Here is a 22,208-nt window from a genome sequence, read left to right on the forward strand (position 1 = left end):
AGGAATAATTGTGGAGTCCTGCAAAATGAGATATCTGTTTAAAGTGGTTCTAAGACTTTTATTGCTATTCAGTGCTAGAGACCTGTTGATGGTACCTAATTGAAAATCCAGTTAAATGGGGAATACCACTGCCATAAAAAGAGTCACAAATAAAAAGCTCTTTGGTCTTGCTAGTAGTGTTTTTGGGTGGGGTATTCTGTCTCCAGAGACAAGATGGAAAAATGTACAAGGGTGATAAAATCTGAAACACAGAGAACAAGGGGGCACTGAGGCTTCACCATAGGATTTTGGGATAGCCCTTTAATTGCCTTGGCACAGTGATTCAATTCACACATTTATTGTGGTGCCTGGCACTGTGCTATAATAGCAGCTATAATAGTTGCTATTTATGGAGCACTTACCATGTGCCAGGCACTGTGCTAAATGCTTTACAATAATCTCATTTGATCCTTACAACAGCCCTGGGAGGTAGGTGTGTTATTATTATCCCCATTTTACAGATGAGGAAACTGAGATAAACAGAGCTTAAGTGCCTTGCCCAGGGTTACATTGGTAATAAGTGCCTGAGGTACTTCCTGACTTCTGGCTCAGGGATTTATCCACTGTTAATAAAAAGGGGGAAAAATGGTTCTTGCCCTCAAGGAGCTTACATTTTAGTGAGGAGAAAGCATACACATATATGTATATATACATATATATACACACATACATACATATACATATATATATATATATACATATATACATACATAATACAGAGTAGATGGAAGATACCTCAGAGGTAAAGACACTAGCATCTGGAAGGGCTGAGAAAAGACTCCTGGAGGAGGAAGCACTAGGGCTGAGTCTTAAGGGAGCCAGATTCTAAGAGTCTGAAGTTAGGAGGTAGAATATTCCCTATGGGGAGATATAGTGCAAAGGCACAGAGATGGAAAACAGAGCTTTGTGCTTAATGAACAGAAAGTAGCCCAGTGTGACTGGACCATAGAGTGTGTGGAGGAGTAACATGTTAGAAGACTAGAAAGATAGTAATTTAAATGCCAAACAAAAGTTTATACAGGGTGTCCCAAAAATCTTAGTCTCTGTTTTAAGTATTAATGGCTTTATTAATTTTTAATAAGCTTTAATAGTTTTAACACTACGCTGAATTTTAGAACACCCTATATTTAATCCTAGAAGTAAGGGGGAGGGGGAGGAGAGGACCAGGCAGCACAAGAGTTTTAGTGGGGTGGATGCGGGAGAGGCTAATGGTTAAACCTATACTTTAGAAAAATCATTTTGACAGCTGCATGGAGAATGGAATGGAGTGAGGAGAGAGATGAAGCAGGGAGTCCAATTTAGAAAACTATTGCAATAGTCTAGGCCAAAAGTCATTTCTCATTCCCTATACTTCATCAAATGCCAAGTCTTGCCATTTCTACCTTTGTAATATCTCTATGTAACCCCTTCTCATTCACACTGACACCATCCTGGTGCAGGCCCTCATCACTTCATACCTGGACTATTGTAGTAGTCTGCTGTTGGTCTCCCTGCCTGAAGTCTTTTCTCCATACTCCATTCCATCCTCCACTCAGTTTTCAAAATTTTATCTTCCTAAAGCACATATCTAGCTATACCGCTGTTCTCCCCACATCCAGTCAACACTAGTGGCCTCTTATTGCTTCCAGGATCAAATGTAAAATCCTCAGTTTGGCTTATAAAGCCTTCTATAACTGGGTTCATCCCCATCTTTCTAGTCTTCTTACACCTTATACCCCTTACATACTCTGTGATTCAAAAATAGTAGCCTCAAACACAAAATTCCATCTCCTCACTGTGCATTTTCACTGGCTATCCCCCTATGCCTGGAACTCTTTCTATCTTCATCTCTACCTCATAGCTTCCCTTGCTTCCTTCAAGTCTCAGCTAAAGTTACACCTACAAGAAGCCTTTCCTGATCCTCCTTAATACTAGTGCCTCCCTTTTGTTGATTATTCCCAATTATTATTCCCAAATACATGTGTGCATATAATATATATATATGTATATAATACACACACACACACGGTTGTGTGTCTCTCCTCTTAGAGGTTCCTTGAGAGCATGAACTATCTTTTGCCTTTGTACCCCAGCACTTAGCATTGTGCCTACTATGTACCAAGCACTTAATAAATACTAGTTGACTGAATTATATCAAAGTGTAGTTATCAGAATATTTAGGCTGATGGTTCTAATAATGCATTTGATTCAGAAACCCTTTGTCAAAATACTTAATAATAAAACAAAAAAACTGGACTGCATATGATTGACAAAATGAATTACTTGATATTGTTTGTCCCCTAGGGTTGGCATTCCTAAATCACTAAAAGGAAATTCTAAAATAGTTCTTAAATATGCTATAATATTAAATTTTAAAAATGTTCAATGTGAAAAACTGAAAAAAAATGCTAAGGAAATTTTTTGGAAAGTAATTCTGTATTTTCTAATCCTGAAAATTTTTGCCTTTGAAAAAAAAGTAATAAATCAGAGTTATACTGCCTAGAACCATGTTTTTAAATAAAAAGTCCTTTAAATTAACTGTGAGTTTAGTTTACATATACCACACACTTTGCAGTGATAAAATGAGGCAAATTTTAAAGACCATTTTAAAATGGGGAATTAAAAAATTCCAGTAGTTCAAATTATTTTGTATTGTTATATTTTTCCTATATTAAGACCTACTACATTCAGAGTTCTGCTAAGAAAAAGCAGCCCTAAATCATATTCTTCTGATTACACATTAGTGGTAGTATTCAGTGTTAGGTTTCTTTCCTACTCTAGCCTTATATTAAAAAACAATAAAAACAAAGTACCATCAAAGTACCAACAAGACCTGAGTTCAAGTGCCACCTGAGATACTAAATATGTAAACCTGGGCAAGTCACTGAACTTCAATGTGCTTCAGTTTCCTCAATTGTAAAATGAGGGTAATTAAAGTACCCACCTCTCAGGGTTGGTGTAATGCTCAAATGAGATAATATGTGTAAAGCACTTACCACAATGTTTGACACCCAATAGGATCTATATAAATGCTAGCTATTATTTTTTATGTTTTATATATATATGTATGTATATGTGTGTGTATATTCTAATTTCATACTTAGTTTGAAGTAAAATTTACTTAGTTCATCACAATCCTTAGTGTGTGTTAGGAAATTCAATGTCATTTCTAAATACAGTTTACATGTGAATTTCCTAGTCTTACTTTATCTGACAAGGACCTAGGTATATTCAGTATTCATATATTGACAGCTGTAACTAAGACATAAACTAATCAGTGATTGACCTTCAAAATAGGGATAGAGTATGGAACTGTGATTGTACCAGTATAGGGAATCCCCAGGGAAGGAAATTTCCTCCATAAATGCAGATTGGCACCTTCTCTTCATGTCTCAGTTGTTTAGCTAGAACATTGAGAAATTAAGTGACTTGCCCAGGGTCACACAGTATGTGTCAGATCCAGAACCAAAACTCAGGATTTCCTGGTTTTGAAACTCTCTCTCTACCCACTGTGCCATGACGCTTCTGGTCTCCAAATAGGAATTCACATCAGGATTCTTCAAAGGATATCTGAATTATTCTTCCCTATTTTATGGAACTTTGTCCTTGTTTTGTTGATTAATCTTTTGTATTTTCCACCAATTTCCTCACAAAATATCATTCTGATGTGGTCTTGCAATTATTTAATTTTCCCCCAGTGCTTAAGATGCTGTAAAATTTGTTGTATTAGGAGGAATAGGAAAGAATATGATATGATCTCTTCCTTCAAGGAATTTATAAACTAGATGCCATGTTTTTCTCATTTTATGTACATGTTAAATTATTTCTGTAAGTACTTGAGTTAAACCTTGAAAGAAGTAGGTCAGCAGAGAAGAATGAAGGACTCACTTCAGGCAGGGGAGCCTTCTGAGCAAAGGTCAGGGTCAGGTACATGCTTGTTTTGGTTTGACTAGAATTATTCCAAACCACTGATTTATAAGAAATCATGTTTTCTTTCTCCATATTTTTCATCACTTCTAACAAACTCTTGGTTCTTTTGTTTACGGATTATTCAGACCCCTAATCTTCCTTTCTGTCCTCTTTTGTTCTTTAGTACCTCTACCTGAGAATATCTCCGGTCCAGGAAGTGAGTGAAATGAAATATAGAGCAATCTGTAACAATTTGGTGCAATTCTCATTTGAGGGGAACAGTTAAAATTGGGAGGGTCTACAACGGAATTCACAATATCCGTGGAGTTATAACTCACCTCTGGGACCTGGATCTCCTAGCTCTCCAGTTGGACCTCGATACCCAGGTGGCCCACGAGCACCAGGATGACCAATCGATCCTGTTGGACCTGGAGGGCCTGGGGGCCCAGCTGGACCAGGTCGGCCAATTGATCCAGGAGTTAGAGGCTTCCTTAAGTTAGCAGCTAACTGTGCAATTTGTTCTGTTTTGGGGGGGAGGGGTAGAAAACAGGGGGAAAAATGTCAACTCTTGGTAGGTATACCATATGGAAGAGAATTCACGTATGCATTATCACAGATATTATGAGGAAAACCATAAAAACCTTTTAAGAGCCAGAATTAAGAAATTTATCCTTTAAAGAAAGAAATGTTTCATGTTCTTCCTTTGAATCACACAACCAACACTAGTTTCCTTTTATGGATAGCACAAACACCTTTCAATAGAATTAGTGACAGTGCTAAAAAAGACTTTCTTTCACTGGTTATCTGATTCGTTCCTAGCTGAATTATGTCTGCTCCACATATGATACAGTATTGTCTTAAACAGTTCATTTAAATTCAACTAAGACAACCCGTGGGAACTGAAGCAGAGATACACAAGGGAAACTAATTTTCTGTTGTTTCTTTTACATCAGGACCTGAGTATTTTCTGAGGTCTTCCATTGAAACACCATAACGAGTTACCTCCCAACAACACATCCCTGCCTCAGGTCCAATCACTATGGTAACAGTGGCAGTAATGATGATGACACTATTACTACCGCCTTACCTGTGTTTAACTGTTCATACTTTTCAAAGCACTGGCACGTACATTATCTCGTTTGTAAATACAATACCCTGAAGTAAGAAGGAGCAGGGCACTAGTCCTTCCCCACCTTCCCCTCTCCCTCTTCCTACCCCTGTCCCTACGAATAGTGCTAGCAAAGTTCCCTTCCCTCTCTCCTCTCAGTCACCAGCTTCTACACAAACAGAAGCAGGAGGATGGGGAGTGAGCTTTTCTTGATACCCAACTAGTCTGTATTTTGTTAAATAGGTGAAAAGAAGTGTAGGTGGAAATCTGTACTTTATATAATTGTTTAGATCCTTGTACTCACCATTAATCATTCCTCCACAAAGTTCCCTTATATGTTGCTCACTGGCTTCTTTACCCTGAAATTACCAATTTTTTTTTTTTTGAAACAAATGAATTTACAGATAACCTTTTTAGTACTGAGTGCACAGTTTAACCGGATCGATTACCTTTGGTTCTTGTAAAAGGTCCCTTGTGTGTGTGTTTGTATGTGTGTATGTGTATACACATGTGTGCATGCTCACATGTGTGTACTTGTACAATTGCTTGCTTAATCCTATTCCTCACAGGCCCAGCCCCTGAACCCCACATCTCATCTATAAAGTCAGTGAACATTCAGACTCCAATATGTATCTGTTTTAAGAAAGGGCAAAAAGAATACTTACAGGAACCCCAGGTTTTCCAGTAATTCCAGGGACACCTTGCACTCCCTGGAAGCCCGCTGGACCAGGATGGCCTGGGAGCCCTTGGACACCAGTGGTACCATTAGGACCCTGAATACCTTTAGGGCCCAGTTCGCCTCTACTACCTGACTAAAAAAAAAGGAAAACAACCACAACAAATACCCAGAAAGGGGGAAGGGATCAGAATTAGAATTTACAAACTATTTCTTAATGTTTGAATGCCTGTTTATAAAATACTCCTTTGCAAGCTTTCTGAGTGTCAAACAAGAGCTTAGAAAATGTTTTTCATATCAATCACTCATAGGAATTTATAAGTGCTTTACAGCTAATGCCCATAAAGCATGCTTACTAATTATCAACAATTGTTCCCATCATGGATGCTGACAACTGTTTGCTGAGCACATACCATTTGCTGTGTATTCTGAGCCTCAGAATGACACATTGTTTTTGTTTTTTAATTTTAAACAATTATTTTTAGTTTCAGATTCTCTCCTCAGAAAATTTGATACCCATTAAGAGCAGTCAGTGGTCTAATCCCAATCATTCCCATTTCCCTAAATAATTTCCCATCTTGGTTTTTGTTTTCTCCAGATTGGTTTATATTTAAGCAGTCACTTAACTTCTGCATTTGGAAACCAGTAAACCATAATTTCCTGTTCATAGGAGAATTAAGCAAAAGGCAGGGAGCTGGTTAAGTACAATCACTCCCTCCTCCCAGAACCACCCTTAAAAAGAAAGATAAAAGAACCATCATAAACTCAGGAGATGATAGAATCCTTGGAGATGGTCATTATACAATCAAATCAGAAGTTCCCCAGAGATATGACAAACATATGTATTCTGAAACTTCCCAAGTTCAAATCTTTGACAATCACTTACCTCTCCTTTCTGTCCAACAGGACCATTAGGACCCTAAGGAAATAAAAAAAGAGAATAGAGGTTAAGGGAGGAAAGAGAAAAGTTAATGTTTAAAAGGTTGCCTTTTTTTTTCTTAACTAGAAGCCACCGATGTACCGATTTAGTAGAGTCACAAGAACCTAGTTATAGACATATTGTCTTCTAAAAAGTACATTGAATTCATGCTTTTGCCTGTATGCTCCAGTCATTTCATGATATAAGCATATTCTTAAAAGTCACTGGGCTCCTTAGCACTTCAGGGCTGTGTGGCTTGGGGCATATTCCCATCTCTGATAGAGCATTGTAAGCAATATGTCTGTTAGGTAGTTCTATTTGATTATAGAGATGGATTTAGAAGTCAAAGTAACTAACGGTAGACTTGGTCTGTACAACAGGAGGCAGTGAAAAAGGCATGACTTGTTTGGGATAGACTATCCTTCATATATAACCATCACTTTCATCATTAATACCATTCAGAAACATGTAAGGTTTCCTAACTTACCATCAGTGATTCTCTCACTAGTCTCCCTTTTCTCTGTCCTCAAAAGCCAAGGGAGATTCAAGCTCAAATCCTCAAAAAAATCTTTGTTTCTATACTTAGGCTTGAAAAAGTAATTACAATTATAAGGTGGACCCAAGATCTTGAAAATTCAGTGAGTTGTGATGAGGCTACAACAAATGCATGAAAGTAAAGAAACATCTCTTTCATCCAAAGACACAGAGGAAATTTATACAATATTTGAAATACCAATTATTTTAAAGTTGGATAGATTTTTGGAAATTCATATTAGGCCCATAGTTGTTAACTTTGGGAGCACTGGTCTGGTTGAATCACTATCCTCATGGCCAGAAACAGATCAAGCTGAATTCTTCTTGGCTGTACAGCAGCCAGTGGGGCTTATGTACTTTTTTAAGCTTCAGAATGGGTCAACAAAGCATGCATAAGAAATATTTCTTTTATCTCATGGAATACTTAGCCAGAACTTGTGGATCTTTGCCCATAGCAAGAGAATCCTTCTTTATAACTAAAACTTCTCTTGCTTGTTAACTTAGCTATCATTCACCCCTTTATATCAAAAAGTTATTTCTATAGTGAAAAAAATACATAACTTATCTCAGGCATTTAACTTTGGAAAAATTTATACCATCAGGAAACATCATTTTAGTGTTGTAATCATTTATTGAAGTGCTTCTATTATGTGCTTTATTATAATGAGGTTCTCAACAGCAACATTTGCCATCCTGAAAGCAAAAGTAAAGACTTCACATATAGGTGAGACACTGTGTCTCAGGACGAGTCTTGCCAAGACGTTCATCATCAGAAGACTGATTGGTAGATTTTTTTGGGCCACCACAATTTAAGAAGTGCCCCCTCTATTGCATGACAAAGTTATTTTATGCATGAGTGGATGGGGCAACCCCCATTGATGTAATCACAGGTCTTTTGAAAGATTAAAACTGAATTCACCAAGAACAGCTTAAAACCTACTGGATCCTCAACTGTCCATTCCTAGGACATGTTCCATTATACCTAGACATTCCGTAGAATTGTCCACTAAAAAGAAATGGTGTTGCTTATTGTGATTCATTGTTACTACCCATTGTGAATTTCTGTGTTCTTATACTCAGAGCTCTTCTTTTTGAATTCTCATCTACAAATTCCAAATTTCCCATTTAGAGTTCCCATTAGACTTCCATTGCTTCTATTGTTATTGGATTTTAAAGATAGATTTAATCAAACATACCAGCTCTCCTTTGTCTCCAGGAAGGCCATCAGCTCCAGCGATACCCTGAAAATGACATGCCTCAGATTAACAGACCAGGTATCACTCTCATCCCAGCTCTCTGATGCTAAGGAATTGAGTGGTTTTCACAGAATAAACTTAATACAAACCAAAGTCAATAACAACTCAGTTTCTGTAATGCATAAACATAGAGTATTTGACAATGTATGTCCTCTAGCATGATACCATTTTACCAGGTCATTTGTTAGCTAAATTAGTTTTTGACCAGTTAGCTTAACATTGTTTCAGATTTAGGAAAATCTGAGTTACATCAAGTACATCTGTCATTGCTACTGCCACTTAACCACTTGGGAGTGGGGTAGGATTTCGAATCCAAATCTCTTAGTCTCTTGTATGTACAAAGCTGAAAGATCTGAACTTCAGTCAGGGAGTCTGAAGGCAGGATTAGCAAATTTCAGTGGAGGACCTAGAGAGAAAAGCACAAAACTATCCCACAAAGGAATGAAGGGATAAAAAGCTGTATACATTCAAAGCAACTCCCTCTCTCTGCTGCACTCTCCCAGTCTGCCCTTTTGAGCTAAGTGGAGATGACCTAGAAATCACTTATCACAGTAGAGGCATTAAACTTAAAAAAACAAACCAAACCATTTCTACCTCTGCCCCCAAGAGCGTGTCATGGTGGAGATTTGTTTTTCTGGGAATGGATTAGCTGACCACTTGAGATAATTTCCAACTCTGAAATTCAATGATTCTATGAATATTTATTTTAATTTACCAAAATGAAAATCAAATCTGTAGCTTAAGAGATAAGCATCCCTAATAATTCTGCATCAGTCACAACCTCCTTCTCTCCTTGCCCTCTTTCCCAAATCATCATTTTGGACACTGAACATTCAGTTCTATTTGTCAGCTATAGCTTGTGAATTGACATGCCACCTAATTGGTTGTCTTACTAAATCTTTATTGGTCATTCTGGAGATAAAGAAGACCCCCTTTTCAGTGAATAGTAGTCCACAGATAGAGCCAGAACATGGACCACAGGAAGAGAGGGAAAAAGAAAGCCAACCAAGCACACATGTAGGGGAAAATGCCCACAGTCCACTCATTATCTGTCCTTATAACATGCATCTCCTGTTCAACTAAACTAATTGCCCAAAATTGAGTCTGAATCAAAGCATGGATTTTGTTAAGAAAGAGTCATTACATCCTAATTCTCATGAAAGCTTTCCTCAAACTTAGGAAATGCAGTTATATGAACTACAAAAAGAAATGGTGAAGTGTTTTGGGAGAGTAGTCATCTAGTTAAAAACCAATCTAGTGATTATACTGAGTAAGGACGCCCTTCCAAATGAAGCATGGTTTATAGTAATGGTCTCAAGTCCACACGAACTATATTATAGAATTATGGGAATGTTAGGTTTGCTCAGTAGTTAAAACCTGGAGATGATGAAACCAGAACTGCGGTTTAAATTGGGATATGGGGATGGCTGAATCAATCTTTCTCTACCACTGGAGGATCACTATGCTATCAACAATGGGTTATCATCTTTGCTTACAAAGGACAGCTCCTTTAAGAAAGTTTCCTCCTCATACCATGAGAGGGCGTCTGCCACTAAGTTGTAACTATAGAAACCCCAAGTACATAGTACCTAGCTTACATCATCATCGATTGCTGTTTTATTCTTTCTGTTACAGGGGAGTGCAGCAACTGATGTCAATATGGATATTTCCACTGACGCTGAAGCCTGAAGTCACTGTTTAAATATGATCAGTATGTGATATTTTTGCAAAATAGTGAAATCTGAAATAGTTTAATCCCAACAGGATGCTAATATACCTGTCAATATGAAATGAACCTGCTCCTGTACCGGAAATCAAACAAAAATAGAAGTAGCTGAAGCACCATTAAAATTGTCAGCAGAGAATACCTAGCTTTTTCCAAGGTTGAAGTTCATGAATGTTAAGCTATTTCTGTGGCATAAAGAACTACAGGTACTTCTAAATTTGTTCAGCCCAACCTTCAAGCATCTTCCTTTGCTGCCTGTATGAAAGTGATTCTGGGCTTCTGAAGGGTCTAAAAATAAAACATAAGGTCTAGTAGTTGAAAGGATTAACATGCAAACTTGTAGGATGTATAGGTATGCTGCCTAAGGTACCTACCTAAGTATAGAGAAGCTTATCACTGAAAGGATGAATGCCAGGTGATAGATTTTTGGGGCTACAACTTATAAAAACACCTACTAAATTGTGGAAGGCTATAACTCTTCATCAATGGGGAACAGATAGGCTCTGATGAAATCATGCAATGGTTCACGTTCCAACAGCAGCACGCTCTTTTCATAAGTGGAAAAGTTTAGAGGCAAATTCAGTAAGCCGTATAGGTGACATTCACTGTACTCATCCCAAGAGAGATAACTGTGGTATATCTGGGGGGAGTGGAGTATCACCTGAAGAAAAAAGTATGAATTATAAACCAGTTCAGAGTCAGAGAGGATGAAGAAATCTGTTTTTTTCATGGAGAAGACTGAATGGCACTCACTGAAAAAAATGGAACTTTAAAAAAAATTTTTTTTACTACATTAGTAGGAACTGTATCTAATCTGAAATATGTGCCCCAAACACTCTCTCCCACTCTGCCTCAGTGAAGACAAACAGGGAGCACAGCTCCTCCACTCACCTGATTTCCCTTGGGACCCACAGCTCCTCCTGGGCCCTGTGGAGAAGAAAAAGCAGCTGAGCTGAGGGATGACACCATTTTCTAAGGTGTTAAGGGCATGATCACTGAGAGCCAGGAGCCACACACACACAGTGAGATAGCCTCAGACCACAGAGCCCTGAGACCTTGCTGTTCAATATGCAGTTTGTGTTCATAGGGAATTACAATAAGATTTAAAAAATATTTGACAGTTATTTGGGGTGATTCTTTCTCTTTTCCTTTTTTAATACAAAGACCAAACGTTCAAATTTTTCCTTGTAAATAAAAAGTAAAGACGAAAATTGTGTATAATGATCATTAGCATGAAGTTGAATAATTATGTCTTTTCCTTTAACTAAACTTACCAGGAGAACTTGGCTCATATTGCTATACCTTCTTGAATGAAAGCAGTTATTGATATATTCCTAAGCATAGCAGCCATCCTGCCTCTCTGGGCTTCTATGTCATCTCAGGGCCCCTTGAGCTTTTGGGTAATTTTTCCCAACCTCTGGAATGTCTAGCTTTTAGGTTAACAAAGGGTCTACTGTCCTAACTCCACAGGGCATTGACTTATACTAAACTTCCACCTTCAAGAATGAATCAAGGTCTTGAAGCATGAACTTCCCTCCATCTCCTCACTTGTCTGCCACCATGTACTGGGAAATAGGTGTGTCTATGTTCAGAGTGGGTCCACCATGTCCCAAAAAGACATTCTTTTAAGAAAAAGGGACATTTTATTCAGTGGGGGAAGGGGAAATTCAGGTGTCTGAATTATTCTGAAATGCTTATGGATAACTCAAATTCGTCATTTTTTATGTTACAATAATATTTCATTACATTCTACTACACAGTTTGTTAAGGCATTCCCCGATCAGTGAAAATTCATTTTGTTTCCAATTTTTAGCTGCTATGAACACTCTGTGAATGCACAGAAATGGAGACAAAGCAAATTGGGGAATGGCTGAACAAGTTGTTATACACAAATAGAATAGGATGGTGCTGAACAGAAAAAAAATGGACGCACTAAATATAGGGAAGCCTGCTAAGACATAGGAACCGATACAGAGTAAAGCAAACAATATACACATGACTAAACCAATGGAATGGAAAGAAAATAACCAAACAATTGAAACTGAAAGCTGTGAAATTAGAATGGCAAAGTTGGTTCCCAAAAGAGAGATTTGAGAAGCTCTCTCTTGGTCTTCTGTGTAGAGGCAGAAGGCTCTAGAATACTTCATGTTATGCCAGATTTCTTTTAAAATGTTGGTAAATTTTGTTAAACCTTACTTACCAATTTAAAAATTCTTTTAAAATTCTTTGTTATAAGCAAAGGATGGTTCTTGGGTGGCGGTGGGGTGAGGATATATTGAAAAATGTAGGTGATGTAAGAATAAAAGATGTCAATATAAAGTTTTTTATTAAGTGCTGCGATGTTAAAAGACTTAAACACTCTGATCAATGCAATGACCATCCATGATTCCAGGGGACATATGATGAAACATGCTGCCCACCTTTTGACAGAGAAGTGAGAGACTCATATATACATATATATGTGTATACACACATATATATGTATATATTGGATGGTCAACGTAAGAATTAGTTTTGCTTGACCATTCTTATTTATATTGAGAACTTTGTTGTTCTTTTTCAGTTAGGTAGTAGGGGGAAAGAGAGAAGGTAAGTTGTAGTTAATTGGAAAAAAAATAAGATTTAAATTTTTAAAAGCACTACTTTAATTATTTTGGTATATGTATGGCCTTTCTGTCTTTTAATTTGTGTGTGTTTTGAAATTGGATCTCCATATAAAAGGATATGAAGAGTTTAGTAACTTTTCTCTAATAATTCCCAATTACTTCTAGAATGTGGGACACTAGTTTGGTCTTTTTCCCTAAGAGAAGTAAGTTGATTTGCCATGGTTATGATTGCCTTAAAAAATCTCTGACTATCATTAAAAGGGCTTTAGGAACTCTGTGGTATAGTAGAAACTGAATATAGAGGATTACAAGTCAAAAAGATTTAGGTTCAAATCCTAGTACTGCCACTAACTTCTTGTGTTATTTTAGGCAAGTCATTTCCTCCTCAGGTTGAGGTTTTTGGGTTTTGTTTTGTTTTGTTTTTGTTTTTTTACTGTAAAAAGAAGTTGCATTAGATGAGCTCCAATGTCCTTTCTAGCTCTAACATTTCTATAATATCTCTAACATGTTAAATGTAGATTTAAGGCAAAGAATTCAGTCTCAGTGCCCATAAACTTCTCAAAAAAGGTAACAGGGAAGAAACAATTCATGGATCTCAGGGAAAATCACAATAACCCATTGCCCCTCTTATCCCAGCAGATTATTTTACCTACCTTGTCTCCAATACCACCTCTGAGGCCCTGGGGGCCAGGTAAGCCAGGATCTCCAATGCTGCCCTTCCGACCCTGTAGACAATACAGCAGAGGGGAAGTTAGTTATTGATGTTTCAGAATAACTCCAAGATAACAAAAGTTTCTTCCTGGGTGGAGCTCATTTTCTATGTTCAGATTCATAACTCAAAATTAACATAGGTACAAGGGAACACAGAGAGAGGAGGGTTCACCAACAATACAACTCTTTTTTATGGCATTTTATGAGTAAAAAGGTTGTATACTTATGGGAAGAAATTTTCATCTCAGTGTTTCTGGATCTGACATTTCTCCACTCTCATTAGACTGTGAGCTTCTGAAGGTAGGCACAACGTCAGTTTTCATCTTTTCATCCCCTGTGCTAAGCACAGCACAGGGTGTTATCATAGATGCATAATAAATTTTTTATTTGAATTAGAAGCTATTATCCATTAAATCTACCACAAAATGTATTCCTTTGCCATGCTCACCTACCTCGTCCGTCTTACTACACAGGCAATTTCTGATTATGTTTGCGAGGGGATAGAGAATGTAACAGTTCTCCAAGTGCAAATATGAAGGACCAGTTATAGATGACAGTGCTCTTGTGAACAGCACATTTAATCTATAAGATTAGATAATCCATAATAGTGGATAATCAGGAATAGCAGAAGAACATGGACATTGGGATGCATTATAAGAATATTCCCTTGGATTCCTGATTATGTCTCTCAGCCTCTGGAATCATCCCAGGCTCTGGTAAGTGGGCTTTTACCTTATCTTGGTGGCATCCAGGCCTTTTTATCTCACTTCCTGGTCATCTCCAAACCAAGCCACCTGCACTCCAGTCATCCTCCCTGCCTGATCCCCACTGGAAACTTAGACTCATCCTTTGGAATCACTCTGGGTTCTGAAAGGTGAGCCCTTAAAATTTCCTGGATTGAGACTCACTTCTCAGTCACCTCCAAATAGTGTCACTGTGGGCACACCCCTTCCCTTACTCTTACCCCTTTTTAGCTTCCTTTTCTGTGTCATTTTCCCTCATTAGAATATAAACTCTGTGAGGGAAAGGATTCTTTTCTTTGCTTATATTTGTGTCCCTGAAGCTTAGCACAGTGCCTGGCTCATAGTAAGTGTTTAATAAATGTTTTACCTATTCATACTTATCTAAAATCAAGCTGCATTTCCAGGACACCCAAAGCCAGGTGACTACGGTCACCGTATAGATTGGTCAAGGAAAATACACCCATTTGATATGAGGTGTTGATTGTGGTTACCAGTTACCGGAGTAGCTTGATCCATTGGCTCCTACCCTTCCTGACTGTTCATCAGACCCCAGGCAGCAGAAGCCCAAGGCTCCAGTCCACTACTCATTCTTCCACCTACTAAGAAAGGGCCAACAGGAAAGGATCCCCTACACATTTTTGCCCCCCTTCCTTGACACCTGGACCCCTTTTTCCAACATAGGAATGGATGGTCCTTAAATATTCCCAATATGAGGTCCAAATTCTCTACCCCATGCCTTGCTGACCTAATGATTTTACTGACCTGAAAGCCTCTGACTCCAGGGGGTCCTGGTGGGCCCTGGGGACCAAGTGCCCCCTGAAAGACACAAGCAAGAAATAAATGTCATTAATGAAAGCAGTTCAGAAGCAACCATTGAGAAGCAGCAGCATAAATAACTTAATTGGAAAGAGATTGATCTCACCAGGGTGAAACCAAAGGACCACTGCATAAAGGAGGAAGGGGTGGCTTCCTCACTCTCCCCACCCCTAATTAGTCTAAAGATTCCTTGTAATGGCTCTCTGGGGTAACAGCCCTTAACCCTGAGTCCCCAGAATATTTGGATATTCTATATATCAATATATTATATATAATAGCTGGAGGAATATAGGAGGGTAAAATAAATGACAGGTTGATAGATGAGATTTCTTCAATCTGCAAAGACAGAGGTTGAAAGAAGCTGGGATTGGGGTCTATAATCAAAGAGGAAGAATGTAGACCTGCTTACCAAATTTCTGTGTGGATTTGGCAGATGTAGTGACCTGTCTTAGAACTCAGAAGTTATTTTAGAATAAATTAAAGGTCATCTACTGACACAGATGGGAACAAATAGATAAGACTTAACACATACTCCCCAGCAGCAGGTACAGGCTGTAAATACAATGAATTCAGGAAGGACTTTTGACAAAAAAAAAAGGAAATGAAAGAAATTCAGGACTATTGAAGGGAAAATTCAGGGTAACTGGGACCTTTTTGACCTTTGAAATTATGAGAGAGAAGACAAGCTTAGTCTTCCCAAACCACCCCTGTCAGAGCTGGAATGTTGGGCTCCCCACAGAAGGTTGTAGGTTGACCTAGGAGAAATAGTCACCAGGTGAGATCTTTCCCCTCGGTGCTTAACTGAAATGAGACGACATTTCCTTAAAAGGCACTGGTTTCCTAGGATCAGAATGTAAGATAATGTGGGAATCTATGACTTAAAGGCAATGCCATGTTTTTACCCTAATGCAAAGGTCAAAAGGAGGTTAGTCCACAGCCATTCAGAGAGAAGACGAGAAAAGAAAACAGTCTGTATTTCCTGAGCTTTTCAGTCTCTATGTTCCCAACATGGAACCTGGGAAAAATCTGCCAAAGGGTCATGCTGAAAAGCCTAGATGCCATCCCTGTGGTGGGGAAAGCATCTTTGTTGTGGTTGACTTATCCATCCCACTCAATGCTACTTGATTTGACTTATATTTGTGAAGGTTAAAACTGAGTCACTTGTTACTCACTGATGATCCCCTGTGTCCAGCTTCTCCTCTCTCTCCAGGAACTCCAACATCTCCCTATAAATACACATAAAAGAAGAGGAACAGTGGGGGTAGTTAACAACATGGAAATTACATAGCCACAAGAATGTCCAAATTCCTTGTTTCCATTTCCCTGCCATCTCCTCCATTCATGTACCTCACCAGAGGGAAGCAAAAGAGGCAGATCAGCTATTTTCATTACATCCTGCCAATGGGAGAGTCCAAGGTTGACTGAGTCAGTCAGAAAAGTGGGCGAAATGGGGTCGGAGTCATAATAAAATAATAGCTGACCTTTACATAGTGTTTGAAGATTTGCAAAGCATCTTACCAATATTATCCCATCTTCACAACAATCTTGGGGAAATGGGTGCTATTATTGTTCCCATTTTACTGATGGGAAAACTGAGGCTGAGAGATTAAGTAACTAGTCCAGGGCTGTACAACTAGTAAGTGTCAGAGGCAGGATTTCAATTCAGATCTTCCTGACTCTAAGTCCAGTGTTCTATCTGCTACACCATCTAGCTGCCTCAAAATAAATTACCTTAAAGAGTTCCAAAAGAAGAAGAAACAGCAAATATACTTACAGGCATACCAGGTTCTCCTGAAGGGCCAGCTTCACCTAGCTCTCCTTGTTTGCCCTGCAAAGAGAAAAGAACTCTGAGCAATAGTCTACTGCTTCCTTTCTCCATCTAGAGAGATGGTCCTCCCCTCTCCTCCCAAATCTTTGTCTAATGGTGTTATACCAATGAGAATCATGAAATAATTTAGACTTTCCTTAATAATAGCTAGCATTTATAAAGCACTTTAAGATTTGCAAAGTGCTTCACAAAGATCTTCTCGTTTTATCTTCACAACAACCCTGAGATGGAAGTACTATTATTATCTTCATTTTCCAGATGAGGGAACTGAGGCAGATAGGTTGTGACTTACCCAGGGTCACATAGCCAGTAAATATCTGAGTTCAGATTTTAACTCCAGCCTTCCTGACCTTTCATCCAGTGTTCTATTCACAGTGCCACCTAGGGATCATCTAATCGAAACCCCTCATTTTGCAAATGAGAAAACTGAGTCTCAGGACAGGGAAGTGAGTGTCCAAGTTTACTCAGCCAGCAGGTGGAGAAGTTGGGACTGCAGAAATTTCTAGATTCTGAGCTCAGACCTTTTTGGTCTTAGGACCCCTTTATATTCTTAAAATTTTTTGAGGATCCCTTTATGCTCCTAAAAATTATTGTGGATATCCTAAGGAGTTTTTAGTTACATGGTATTTACTGTATTTAATTAAAAATTAAAATAATTTCAAGAAAATATATTTGAAATAAATGTATTTGAAATACTATATTTGAATATTTGATGTAGGTGTTTGAAATAAAAAACTCATTTCATGTTAACACAAAAAAACATTTTAAAAGAAAAATTACTTTCTAAAACAAAAAAAATAACGAGAAGAGTGAGACTGTTTTATGTATTTTTACAAATCTCTTTAGTTTCTGGCTTAACAGAAGACAGTATGGATCCTCATATCTGCTTCCGCATTCAGTGTGTTGCAGTATTGTTTTGAAATATACAAAAAAGATAGTCTTACACAGATATGTAGTCAGAAAAGGATGGAGCATTTTAATCGCTAATAACATCTTATAATTATTATGAAAATAGTTTTGACCTCTTAGAGCTGCTGAAAGGGTTTCTGGAACCCTTTGGTCCCCAAGGTATAAGGAACACTGCCCTATACCATGCTGTCTTTAGGTAGATGGGGGAGACATCATAAAAGAGAATTTGGAGACAGCCTTCCTTTGTGAATGACAACTAGACACTTTGGTCCTGATAACAAGCTTACTCAAGATACAACCTTCCCACTGAAACCTTAACCATGGGAGAAAGAAACCACTTACCAGTTCTCCCTTTTCGCCTTTGGCCCCAACTCGTCCTGGCAGCCCCTGGACAAACAGAAAGGAATGCCAGCTGGTCAAAGAGTAAATGGGAGCTGCTATTACTAGTACTATGACATACCATTCTGAGCTCACCTATATCATACACTCTTCTGATATTCTGCTTCATATATATGCGTCTTTAAACTGTAGGATCCTTGAGGGCAAGGACTCTATTTTCCCCACAGTGACTAGTACAGGACTGGACACAGAGTAGCTGTTCAAATAACCAATTGTTTGTGGGACTTTAAAGCAAAAATGTCCAAATACTTCAGATTCTGTCCTTTGTCTTTTTAACTTAGCACAGTGCCTAGCACATAGTAGGCATTTAATAAATGTTTTTCCCAGGAGGGAAAAATCTCTCCATGAAGTGCATATCTCAGAGAAAGATTGATCATTAAACAATTGGCCATTTCTCCTACACACACACACACACACACACACACACACACACACACACACACACACACGCCAGATAGAGGAAATTGACCAGCAAGGAAGATGGGTATATGCAGGACTTGTACTTTCCTCCATGTGCATGTACACACACATATACAAGCATACACATGCTCTCTGCTTTGCTACTAGTGACATGACAAGGCTCCAGACATCGTCTGCCATCTTGACTCCCCACAAAAGAGACCCTATAAATCTATGGATCTCTTCTTACTGGCTCCTGCCCATCCCACTTACTTTACTGAAGGTCCCTGAGATGGTCCTTAACATAGATACTCCTGGCCCTTCTTCTAACCCCCCTCCCAAACACTGTAATCCCTGAATAGCTGTGGAACACTCTTGTGTATACTCACTGGGAGCCCATTAGGACCCTTCTCCCCAGGAGCACCAATTCGAGCTGCTTCACCCTGTGAAAACAGAACAATTAGGAGAGAGAATAAAAGTGGAGGGTAGGAAGGGGAAAGAATTGGTAAAGCTCAGATTATGGAAGGACTCTCAACTGCAAATAGGTAATAGCACTTAAATTCATCTCAGGGATGGGAAACTGTGGCTTCAAGGCTGCAACTTCCCCACCCTTGGACTGTGAGCCCCTTGAGGACAGGGAGTGTCTTTTCTACTTTTGCCCAGGGACCCCACAAAGAAGCTAAGCATGGTCCTGGGTTCTCAGGCTGTGCCTGAGAATTATTGGCTGAGCTGAATGGAATTTATCATAATTCCTGCTTACCCAGATTCCTTCTCTGACCATTACCAGGCTTAGACTCCACAACCTGTCATCAGTCACTCACAGTTACCTGACTTCACCATGTAGTGCATGCCACTGCCACAGCCTGACATTTTATGAGGGTGACCCTTAAACATCTGGCTATTTCCTAGATTTTCCCCAGGGCTAGTCATCATCCCTCAAGACTAGAGCCAAATTTCAGGGCTACTGCTTGGCATGGTCCCAGGGAACATATGAATGAGATGGAAATGATTCAAGGGGAAGCATAGATGTTGACTACAGACCTTCTCACCATCATATCCAGGGATCCCATCTCTGCCATCTTTGCCAGGCATACCCTGCAGACAAGAACAAATACCTGTTTTTCCTCCCATTCATTGCAGGGGTCGGGGTGGGGGACCATGGTTGAGGATGTCTCTTATACTGTCAACCATGGTTGATGCATTTTGCTGAACTACTTTTTTTCTTTCTTTTAAAAAATTTTTGTTGAAAGGGATGTCTCATTGTTTAGAGGAGGGGGATAGATATATATTTGGATAGAAGGATGAAAATAGATACTGGACCTGCCATTTCATTAGTAGAAGGAATTCTTAGGAGGGGAAATACCATCTGTGAATGTAGGTCAGCACCTTCTCTGCAACTTAGAGCCTTAGAGAGTTGCTTACTTAGAGAATTGAAACGTTAAGTGACTTTACCAGGACCATACAACACTGTGTCTTACAGTAGGGACTCTATCCATTGTGTCATATTGCCTCTTGTTATTTGGAAAGAGATGATGGGAAAAAAGAAAGAAAGAAAGAAAAAAGAAACAAAGAAAGAAAGGAAGGAAGGAAGGAAGGAAGGAAGGAAGGAAGGAAGGAAGAAAGAAAGAGAAAGAAAGAAAGAAAGAAAGAAAGAAAGAGAAAGAAAGAAAGAAAGGAAGAAAATACTAAAAATAAGATTAATATTTGTTCAAGAAAAATAAAAGAAACCAGCAGGTTCCAGACTTTGAAGTGTGTATACTTCTCTCCCACATCTTTGCTTATCAAAATCTTGCCCAGCTCAAGGTCTTCCTCTCAACTCCACCTTGAAGCCTTTCCTGACTAACCTTGCTTTCACAGACCTTCTCCTTCTTAAATTTGTCTGTGCACCACATGCTTCAGTCCTTAATCATGTCCTATCCTCTAGTGTTCTACATGTATCTTAGTTGCTGTAAGTTTCTTGAGGTCAAGGACCACATCGTATTTTGTTTCCTCTATGGTAGAACTATGGAGCACCACCTCCTACCCCAATTAACAACTCACTGAATTGAATAAAACTGTTGTAAACACTGCTTATCTATAATCAGAATGAAAGGTCTTGAAATCTGAGGATGTGTAGCTCCTTAAGGGAGAATTAGGAATGCATCCAAGCATCACTACCAACAGATGGGAACATAATGAGAGCAAAGCTTCTATTTCCATCCAGGAATTTTCAAGTCTGCCTCATTCTACTGTCTTCATGCCTGCTAGCATCTTGTATGTGTGTGTGTTTGTCCTTTGTTGCAGAAGAAGACCATGCCATCAGAGAAATAATGACTTGACTTGCACTTGACTTTGTTTTGAGTGAGGGAGGGCTGTGCCGGTCACCAGCCTCACTTCTCCTCCAGAGCCATCTGAATGCAGTGACCAGATATTCATCAGGATGACTGGCGATGACCCAGGATGAGGCAATTGAGGTTAAGTGACTTGCCCAAGGTCACACAGCTAGTGAGTGTCAAGTGTCTGAGGTGAGATTTGAACTCAGGTCCTCCTGACTCCTGCACTGGTGCTCTATCCACTGCACCACCTAGCTGCCCACCATCTTGTAGCAAAAAGAAGACAAAACCAAGAGTGCGCCTTCATAGGTTTAAGGTTAAGTAGATGTTTGGAGTAGCAGCAACGGTATTAAGAGAAGAAGCAGAAAAAAAAGAACAGAAGGAAGAACAAAGAAAAGAATGGTGGAGTTGAAAGCATTGGCATAGTTCCAGGGAGGAAGTAGTCCACTTCCATGGCTCTTTCCTCCTCTGAATTACTGTGATGAGCATTCCCCCACTTCTACTAGACCCCTCCCCCTACAACACATGTTCAAGAAATACTACTCTGAAAGTCCCCAGAACATTTTTTCATTGTGACTTCTGAGCACAAAATACAGTAAAATGACTAAGTCCAAAAGAGGCCTAATTTACATTCATATTTTAAAGATATTTTGAAACGGTCTTACCTAGAGAATTTAATAAAATAATTATGCTGACATCAAAACCCACAGCCCAGTCAAAAGAACAAGATATGCAAATATCTGTTGTCTCTCTGTACATGGACCGCCATTGCTACCGGGATGCAGAGCAAGGCTGTGACTATTTTGCTGAAATAAAAGAGACTTACAGGCTCTCCAATAGGCCCAGCTACTCCAGGTAATCCTTTGGGACCAGGCCTGCCCTAAAAAAAACACACAGCAAATTACTGATTACTTGACACCAAATGAATAGTCAAACAAGTAAAGAAGATCCATACATTAGGGGGATATTGAGTCTCTACCCAGAGCACCTTGTTACATCTGGAAGACTTTCACTCACATTGAGTTGTGATCCAGGTCAGGCCCATATTCTCAGTATAAATCCCCCACAAGTAGAGAGAGTATGCCTGACATATTCTGCACCACAACTGGCTCTAAATAGCTTTCCCTCTCCTAATAATTATATATAATGGAATAACAGAATATAATCACTTACTCTGCAAACATAATTAGTTAGCTTTGACTTTAATGAAGCCCCATGTTAGTTCAGGGGTTAGAATACAAACCCAATGAGGCCAAGATCATAAATCCAGTTCCTTCCTAGGAAAACTAGTCCTACTCTGTCTCATGACTAGCATGCATTTTCTTACTCAGGGGTGCAT

At 38.9% G+C, this 22,208-nt stretch overlaps 2 protein-coding genes across 2 annotated transcripts in view; one reads left to right on the forward strand and one right to left on the reverse strand.

Annotated features, from left to right (window-relative positions):
• Window positions 1-10,225, forward strand: part of TCFL5 (transcription factor like 5) — a 32,194-nt gene extending 21,969 nt beyond the window's left edge. The window contains exon 6 of the mRNA XM_072633338.1: window positions 10,056-10,225. Coding sequence (XP_072489439.1) covers window positions 10,056-10,109 — 54 coding nt within the window. The 3' untranslated portion in view covers window positions 10,110-10,225. The remainder of the gene's footprint in view (window positions 1-10,055) is intronic.
• The window catches only part of COL9A3 (collagen type IX alpha 3 chain), a 52,365-nt gene that overhangs the window by 2,206 nt on the left and 27,951 nt on the right, over window positions 1-22,208 (reverse strand). The window contains exons 17-30 of the mRNA XM_072633335.1: window positions 21,696-21,749; window positions 19,599-19,652; window positions 18,947-19,000; window positions 18,102-18,146; window positions 16,797-16,850; window positions 16,195-16,248; window positions 14,969-15,022; window positions 13,406-13,477; window positions 11,038-11,073; window positions 8,361-8,405; window positions 6,598-6,630; window positions 5,701-5,847; window positions 5,340-5,394; window positions 4,266-4,448 (exon numbers count right to left, since the gene is read on the reverse strand). Of these exons, the coding sequence (XP_072489436.1) occupies window positions 4,266-4,448; window positions 5,340-5,394; window positions 5,701-5,847; window positions 6,598-6,630; window positions 8,361-8,405; window positions 11,038-11,073; window positions 13,406-13,477; window positions 14,969-15,022; window positions 16,195-16,248; window positions 16,797-16,850; window positions 18,102-18,146; window positions 18,947-19,000; window positions 19,599-19,652; window positions 21,696-21,749 (940 nt within the window). The remainder of the gene's footprint in view (window positions 1-4,265; window positions 4,449-5,339; window positions 5,395-5,700; window positions 5,848-6,597; window positions 6,631-8,360; window positions 8,406-11,037; window positions 11,074-13,405; window positions 13,478-14,968; window positions 15,023-16,194; window positions 16,249-16,796; window positions 16,851-18,101; window positions 18,147-18,946; window positions 19,001-19,598; window positions 19,653-21,695; window positions 21,750-22,208) is intronic.

Source organism: Notamacropus eugenii, chromosome 1, assembly GCF_028372415.1.
Source record: "Notamacropus eugenii isolate mMacEug1 chromosome 1, mMacEug1.pri_v2, whole genome shotgun sequence".
NCBI classification, from domain to species: Eukaryota; Metazoa; Chordata; class Mammalia; order Diprotodontia; family Macropodidae; genus Notamacropus; species Notamacropus eugenii.